The 9,615-nt window shown below is 28.9% G+C and overlaps 1 protein-coding gene across 1 annotated transcript; it reads right to left on the bottom strand.

The window, feature by feature from the left end:
* Positions 1 to 1,331: 1,331 nt before the first annotated feature.
* LOC107022956 (berberine bridge enzyme-like 26) lies at positions 1,332 to 2,918 on the bottom strand. Its single transcript, XM_015223515.1, has one exon. The coding sequence runs from the start codon at positions 2,916 to 2,918 to the stop codon at positions 1,332 to 1,334; it is 1,587 nt and encodes a 528-aa protein (XP_015079001.1).
* Positions 2,919 to 9,615: the final 6,697 nt, after the last annotated feature.

A 9,615-nucleotide genomic window follows, 5' to 3' on the forward strand; every position in this document is an offset into this window, starting at 1 on the left:
GTCTTTGAGTGACCTAACTTTTTAAAAAAATTAATTATAATAAATTTATGGATAATGCAATTTTCTCACACTTCCGGTACAAACATAAACTCAATCAGAAGCCTCATGGTCTGCTCTTTCATTTTAACTGGAAAAAAAAAGAAGAGAAATAAAAAAACATTGATAAAATTAGTTTAAAATAATTATCCAGCTCATGGGGTAATCTTTGTTTTAAATATATATCGACATTAACTTTTAAAAAAGGTATTCTTTTATCTATTTAAGTTCCAGATGAGACACTTAATAAGTTAATTCTTTATCTACATCTTTACTTAGCTTGACAATGACTATGTTATTAACTAATACTCCATATGGATGAAGATTAAGAAACTAATCAAAATGACGTGGTCAATGCTAATTAATATTAAGAAAACTCACATTTTTATATTTTATAAAAGAAAAGTCATGGTTTCAACATGGTTACTAGGGTAACAATAAAAAATTGGGGCAATTTTGACATTTAAATATAAGGACTTTAGGTGTCCTCCATACAAGCAACAATATTTTCTTAAAAAGGTTTAAGAGTTAGTTTACTGTACATCACATATATGCGAGTTTCATAACTAAACTATTACATCACATCATATATGTGAGTTTCATACCTAAACTATCACTTCATAATTTAAGAAATACACCTAAACTATCCTTTTTTTTAGAATTTCATACATAAACTATTGAGATGAATCAAATAGTTTAATTCTCGAAATTGACAATACAAAGCAATTTTTTCATTGTGATTTCTGAAACTAGTTAAAATATTGTGAGTAATGCTGATTTCTTAGAAATTTAAGGAATGTGTCCAATTTAGAGATAAAAAAATTCCACACTTAATAGTAACTTGTACTAGATTGAGGCTTAGATCATTTTTCAGTAAGACTTCGTATAAACCTTTGGTAATTAAGCTATACTATCAATGATGATAAGTTAATTTACTAGTAAGTTATTGAACTTTTCAGCAAATTAATACTTGTCCTCTTAGTCATCCTAATGTATACACAAATCAATTAGAAATATTAAAAGACTTTTTCCAAACTTTTAAAACTATAATATAAATGGCGCGAATGTTCTAATAAGAAAAATAGAGACACTCCCAAGCGTGGTGTTTCAACAAGTTGATACTAATAACTTAATATTGAGAAAAACATCAAAATCAAATATGTAAGGAATAAAACAATTATTTATATTAAACAACCTTTATTATCAACCAATATAATACGTACAATAATTTCAAAGAACAAGCAAATTACATATTATTACTAGACAAGATGACTTCAAACACCTTTATTCTTCTTCTATGAAGTAATTGAAGGAATGCTTTGTTCATTCCAAAAGAAGTTTGAAGGATCCACCTTAGTCTTCACATGAACCAATCTATCAAAATTATTCTTGAAATACTTAATCCCCCAAACCTTAGCTTGCATATAACTTGTATATCCCTTTTTGTTGTTCATTCCAATATCAAGATCCCTATAGTTGATATAAGCAGCTCTTGGAAACTTAGAAACAAAAGGATCCATGTAAGAATAAAGCCTTCTTATCCAACTTATATGCCTAGTAGCTACTTCTTCCCCTTTTTCATCCCAATACACCAAATGTTGAATTTTGTATAAATTCCCAGCTCTATGGGGGAACGGTATAGCGGATGGTGAAATCTCATCCATCCTCCCACCATAAGGAGTCAAGATCATATAAGATGATTTAGCTTCATCTTCAAAAAAAAATCTCCATATTCCTTCAAGACCTTCCTCTTGGATTGGCTGATACACGTAATCTGATTTTGCCTTGAAGTAACGCGTTGTGGGTTGAACCCTACTTAGCAAGACATCAAGAGATCCATGTATTGGGAATCCTGCAAAGTACATTATAGACTCTATCCAGCTCATCTCAATGCAATCTTCTCTTCTCAACCCTAATTCAGGGAAATTTTCTTGCATGATGGGAAGTAATCGATCGATTCCACCAAAGAATAAGGAGTTGAATGAAGCTACAATTGTTTGTTTTTTGTTACCACCTTGATCACTTGAGTCCACTCTACGAATTATGACCCTAATGAACAAATCTTTATGGAATCTTGGAGCAACATTTTGCCACTTATGAATAAGCTTAGTGAGATTTTGTTCCAATGTCTTGTCAAGTGTGAAAACCGTAACTTTCTCAGGAACATCTAGCAATTTGATTTTCCATGCAAGGACAAGTCCAAAAGTATTACCACCACCTCCTCTAATTGCCCAAAATAAATCTTCCCCCATGGAAACCCTATCAAGAATCATCCCATTCGCGTCAACCAATCGTGCATCTACGATGTTATCAGCTGATAGGCCATATTTTCTCATCATAGTACCATAACCACCTCCACTAAAATGTCCACCAACACCAACCGTTGGACAAACACCAGCTGGAAACCCTAGGGTTTTACTTTTCTCCGCGATTCTATAATAGAGTTCACCAATAGTTGATCCAGCTTCAACCCATGCACTCTTATCATTGACATCAACATTGATTGTTCTAAGGTTGATAAGGTCAACTATAACAAATGGAACCTCAGAGACATATGAAAGACCTTCATAATCATGTCCAGCACTGCGAACCCTAACATGCTTCCCAGTTTTCTTAGCACAAAGAATGACTCGTTGGACCTCTGATTCACTCACTGGGGTGACAATCACGAGAGGTTTAGGAGTTTCGGATGTATTGAACCTTAGATTTTGTATGGAGAATTGAAGGATTGATGAAAAAGAAGAGTTATTTGGTGTGTAATATGTTTGGTTACTATGAGATAAGCATTGGATGAATTCTTCATGATTATCAGCTAATGCTGACAATGAAGATGATGAGAGAACAAGAAGTAGTAAAAGAAAGGAAAACAAAGAAATTTTCATATTGCTTGAGATTTTAGTTTAGTTTGTGTTATGGAAATGAAATGAAATTATAACCCCCTTCTATTTATAATATAAATGTGTGAGGGAGCTAGCTAGGAGTTAATTGTTTAGTTTAACTTTCAATAAAAATCCATATGCGTCTGAAAGGTTTACACATGGTTGTAATTTGTAATGAAAAAGAAATAAGACCACAAAACAAGAATAGTCATTAGAAAAATAGGAATTATTTACCAAACTAAACCATTATATAAAACAATTTATGAAAGTAATACATTTTTCTAAAATTTTACAAAACTAGTATAAACGTATTTCACGGTAACGTTTTAGGGTATATTTTATTTTTTAAAAACTAACAGTATTAGGTTGATATATGTTACTGTAAGTAACGTTTTACTCCTAAAACGTTATTTTCAGTAACGTTTTACTCCTAAAACGTTACTATGAGTAACGTTTTAGGAGTAAAACGTTACTGTGAGTAACGTATATCAATCTGACGCCATCAAATTTTTAAAAATAAAATATATCCTAAAACGTTACCGTGGAATACGTTTATACTAGTTTTGTAAAATTTTAGAAAAACATATTATTTTAGTGAATGACTTTATATAATGACTTAGTTTGGTTAAAACCTCGAAAAATAGTACTCCGACCGCCCCAATTTATGCTTTATATATTTTGAATTTTAAGATTTAAATAAGTCTATTTTTATGGTAAAATTTATTTCATATACTCCCTTTTTTAATATTTTGGATCGTCAATTATTGTGATTTATAGTACTTTTTATGTAGTTTATAAATATATAAATTTCACTTAAATTTTTTTTGAATATTTCATGCACAATTCCTGGGTCAAACTTAAAATGTTTTGACTCTCGAAAGATGAAATGTATCGCATAAATTGAGACAAATAAAATATTTTGTTTGGGTTGATTTTTTGAGACATGATCTTTTTTTGGCAATATTCATTACTTTATACCTTTTGTTGCAACCAAAGGGCAATTGTTTTGGTTTTCAGAAAAGTTCACTGTCTTGATATTTAAATTTTTACTGTAATCTGGGACTAGTATTTTGGGTAGACAATAATCTTGCTTGGTATAAATTGGTAATTTAATAACTTATATATATTATTAGAATAAAGTAATACAGACTTTAATGGTTAGATTTTGACGCTACAACAAAAATAATTTTTAGCGGTAACAAATATTGAGAATAATAAAAAGTGTTAAAGTCTTTATCGACATTAGTTAAGTGTCATTAGAATCAATATCACTTAATATCTTAATGACATAGAGTGATAATTACAACTAAAAATATATATTTAACGACAATTAAGAATTAATTACCGTTAAATGATATTCTTAATATAATGAAAAAATCCAATTTGTTTATCGATAGTTCGGTGCTATATATTTTGGTATAGAGAAAAGATTTTAAAATACATTAATTTTTCAAAAGGTTTACTGGAGAAACATCATCTTAATGAAAATTTTTATTATCCAATCATGTTTATCTATTACAACAAGTAATCTATTTTATTTGAAAATTTTGAATCCACGTTTCAAGGAGACTAGGTTATAAATAGTCTTTGAATGACCTAACTTGATAAAAATATATTTACAATAAACAATGATGTATAAAATATTAAAATCATCATCACAATGACCTAACTTGATAAAAATATATTTACAATAAACAATGATGTATAAAATATTAAAATCATCATCACACAACGGGCGAGTTTTTTTATTCTGCGTATAAAGAATCCTTATCTAACTTTAATTGATTGATATTTTCTGAGAGGCCATTTAATACACATGTGACATATGAGTAGTCTATATATAATTAATTAATAATTAATAATAGAAGGTGATACCTAAGCAAAACAATCTTATTTGATCTGAAAACCAAACTAACTCAAAGATGTTTTATTGGGGAACTTTCACATATAGCCACTAAAAGAATCTTAATTATTCTTCACACTATAGTTTATTAATTACAATTTGTAGCCACTAAAAGATATCTTAATTATTCTCCACAACTATAGTTTATTAATTACAATTTATAGCTACCGATGAGAGAGACGAGCGAGATCGGGAGAAAGGCGAGAGAGAGCAAAAAGTGGGAGAGAGGTGAATCGTATATGTATATTGGTTAGATAATTATATATTGTACATATGTATTTGTATATATTGCTAGCGAGATTGGGAAGGGAAGAGAGGCGAGTGAGAGAGGGCAGAGAGTGGAGAGATTTGAATTATATATGTATATTGATTAGATAAATATTGTATATTATACATATTTTTGGTATATTCTGACGAATTATACATATACAAATGTGGCTAATTATACAAACTCGAAGTCAGCCCACATAATTAATGTATAATGTTAGTCGTGAGTGGTAATTACATCAAACTATAGTTATGATGAGTAATTAAGTAATATAAGTTTGCTTAACCGTATAATTTTCCCTTTATTTTATTTGGTTAAATAATATTGTGTGTGTGTGTGCGTGCGTGCGTGTGTGTGTGTGCGCGCGCGCATGCGTGTGCGTGCATGTGTGTGTGTGCATGAGTGTGTGTATGTGTGTGTGCGCGCGCGCATGCGTGTGCGTGCATGTGTGTGCGTGCATGCGTGTGCGTGTGTGCATGTGTGTGTGTGTGTGTGTGGCGCCACTACAAACTAGAATTTTCTTTTTTAATTTATGTACAGATAAAAGAGAACCTTATGCCCGCCTATGTGGCGCCACCACAAATTAGAATTCCCTTTTAATTTACGTATTCCTAAAACTAGCCTTCCGTATCATGAAAAGTTGCGACTTTAATAAAGAGTTGTGATTTTTATGAAAAGTTGTGACTTTAATGAAAAATTGTCACTTTTATGAAAGGTTGTGATCTTTCCGAAGGGTTACAATTTTTCCAAATAGTTGTAACTTTTCCCATAAGGCACAATAAACATTTGTACACACTAACCTTTGTTGTCTATAAATAGAGCGATTTCCTCTCATTTTAAAACAACGAAAATTCTGAACCTCTAAATCTTCTTCTTCAACTTCTCCAAATAGTTGTAACCTTTCCAATGTATATAAATAGAGAGATTTCCTCTCATTTTAAAACAACGAAAATTCTAAAAATCTTCTTATTCTTCTTCACAATTAAATATTTGTGTACTTTGCTCGTGGTTGAGTGGCTCACTGACATCATTGCTTATGTTACAGATTCTGGTATGTACTTTTATATCATTAATTTATGCTTACGTTGTTAAGGATAAATGATAAGATCTAATAATTTTCACTTTTCTTTACATTATTAATGTTTTTTACTAGTAATTTTGTATGTAAGATAATATAGTGTTTTAATTTTAATGACAAATAAATTTTAAGTATTATTTTATAAATTCTGTAATATTAAATTTTCATGCGAAGCACAAATAATTTTACTAATACTCAATAAAAGTGATCCAAAGTTAATTAAAAAGGAAAAAGGGAAAAGCAAACTAGCGTTGCTTTTTGAAAAATAACTTTAGTTCTTTTTTTCTAAGTGCTCTCTTTTCTATTCAGTATATGAGAGTCCGACTATTCAAGATTCACGTTGTATAGGATTCATTCTGATCATTACAAGAAAAAATTTATATTAACCCTTTATGTCACTATCTCCCCACTCTTCTTTCAAATAACTTTTTTCTTCTAAAACAATTCAAACACAAAAAATTATTTTAAGAAAAGAAGATATTCAAAATATTCCTTCGACCACTATGAAAATGACAAGTTGGGTTAACAAATTGGTTTACTGTCTAGCTAGGCTTATTGACAATTGATATTTAAATAAAATTGAAATTTGAAAATTCTCACTTTGAATTAATGAAACTTCGTGTATATTTTGTTGGTTCTTTCGAGGATAATTTCTCTGGGAATTAGATTTTCTTCTGCACTAAGCTATATACAAATTTCAATATTGACTTTAAAAACTTAAAAAATTATGTGTTCTTATTATTTTTTTTCTCTCTTTTTGGGTATTTATAATTAAAGAATTTTTCAACAAAAAATAATTCCTGCATCACCGATGGAGAAGAACCAAAACAGAATGGTTCCGCCTACTCAAAACTTAAATTCAATTCATAATTTTTTTATTTCTGTAACTAGGACTAAATTTACAATATTTGCCTACTTAATTATTAGGGGAAAAAATGAAAATTTTGTATATCGCATGGAAGAGATTATTATTATTTTTTTATTAGAGACAAAAGATTTATAAAAGAAAAGAAATGTTAGTTTTCTTAATATTAGCATTGACCAAGTCATTTTGATTTGTTTATTTGTCTTAATCCATATGGAGTATTAATTAATGTCTTAATGAGATAGAGAATACTTTTGAGTTATTGTTGAATTGCATATATATATTATTTGCCACATTTAAAACAAAGATTACCCAATGAGGTGGTAAATTATTATTAACAAATTATATCAATGTTATATTAAAACAAAGATTACCCCATGAGGTGGTAAATTATTATTAACAAATTATATCAATGTTATATATTTCTTTTCTTTTCTCCAGTTGAAATAAAATAAGCACCTGCGAACAAGAAGGGAAATATTTTCAAATTTTGAATTTATAATGTCTGATAGGAACTTAAAATATTCTATTGAAATAAACAGTAATCCGAATGTTCAAATGAAATAAGTCGGCAAATTTAAGAACTTATACCTAATTAAAGTATAGGTTACAAAGATTAAAAAAACTTAAAGTATTTACTCGTCAAGAATAGTTCGATCGCGTATTCATCTCTTAGTCAATATTCATGAGTTTATGAGATTTTTGAGATGTTTATTATCAATATATATTAAAATAATATTTTTTTAATAAATAATTTTTTCGTATTTGACTAGACTAATCAGATAATAATAAGTAATTTCTACCTTTGATTTTAAGAATGTGAATTCATGTTGTCAAGAAGGTGAAAAGGCTAAGAGCTTTAAGGAAGGGGAGGGTTAAAAAGAAATCATATTAAATATATTTGTCTTAAACGAATTCACAACTTCTTTCTTTAGAAAATATTTTTATGTTTGGTGGACTAAAAAAATTTAAAAATTAGAATATGTTCTCTAAGAAAGAAAAGATTCTTATAAATGAGGAAATTGATTCCGTGAGGAAATATATATATGGAGGAAATTAGAACTTTTTGAATTAATTATTGCTACTAAACATGTCTTGATTAAATTTGTTTCATACATGATAACAACAGCAACATGGAACTAAAGAGTGCAGGGGAAATTTTATCCCAATATATGCAATGACACAACAGCTTAATTAGAGGTGAACTCAGAATTTAAAATTTTTGAATACATCATATTACATAAATTTAAAATAAATGGAACTCATGGGTGGTTCCTATAACTTGTACGAGATATTCAATGACACATCAATACTCTTCATGGTGCATAGCTAATTATATCCTAAATTATTTCATTTTTTCAAGATAAATAAATACATAATCTCTATTAAAATTAATGGGTGCACATACACTCCTATTTAATAAGATAGGTCCGCGTCTGAGCTTAGCCATGGCAACCGCGGCCAACTATGCGGGTGCCATGGTTAAGGGGCCACCTTTACAGTTAGGTGATAAGTTCTCATCTATGTATCAAAACTTTTGTTGACAACTATATAACAATAGTTGCATCTCATCTCATTCCTACCCCATCAATCAACAATGTCCCTTAGGATCGAGTCCGAAATCAAAAGAGCAATAAATCTTTAAAAATTTTAAAAGGACAATTTATTTAGTTATGAAACTAAAAGTGTAATAATTTATAACAGCACATAAATTAGAATTTCAAAAATGAGATACTGAAATCCATGAACTTTACAACATGCAACAGCTTATAGCCTTGTAAGACTCAACCGCCATGAACCGTACAAGGTGCAAGCCTGTCAGCGCCTTGCCGGCAATTATTTAAATTTAAAAAAAATTATTTTATTTTCTTGAGCAACAATTAGTTATTCTTTTTTTTTTTGGTCTGCTTCTAATATAAACACCAATATATTTATTTAAGTCTACCTAATAATAAAATATTCATTTTAATAATTTAATAAATTATAAAAGAAATTATTCCATATATTTTGGCAGATATATGATAATGTAATAATACCTACCCTAATTTAATAATAATATTTTGGCAGATTGCTCATACGAAAACTTACCACCAAAATAAAAGGACAATCATTCCATATATGTGAATATTTTATTATTAGATATAAGATTTAAACTCTAGGAAAAAATTTATTTTATAATTTATTAAATTATCAAAATAAATATTTTATTATTAGATATAAGACTTAAATGAATATTTTTATTAATGTTTATATTAAAATGAAATAAAATGAATTTCTTTTGAAAAAAAAAACAACAAATCGCATGTTGATTCTTACAAGATTAAAAGTTGTTGCGCCTTGTAAGGCTCATGGGTTTCTGCGCTTCTTTTCTGAAACCCTGATTTAGACGTCGTTACAAATTGTTGTCTTTTTGGTTTCATGACTAATTAAGTTGGTTAGAATTCTACTAATAAATTATCAACATAGTTCTAACTGAATTATATTATAAAACTTAACAATGTTAAATCAAAATCTTAGTTGGTAAATACGGAGGGAAAAAATGGCGCCAAATTTAGCAACACTCTATCAATGGAGCATCAACTGAAA

This window comes from Solanum pennellii, chromosome 6 (assembly GCF_001406875.1).
Source record: "Solanum pennellii chromosome 6, SPENNV200".
Taxonomy (NCBI): Eukaryota; Viridiplantae; Streptophyta; class Magnoliopsida; order Solanales; family Solanaceae; genus Solanum; species Solanum pennellii.

What these genes read in the sequence shown, in the direction of transcription:
- LOC107022956 (XM_015223515.1), bottom strand. Translation starts at nt 2,918, where the DNA reads ATGAAAATTTCTTTGTTTTCCTTTCTTTTACTACTTCTTGTTCTCTCA.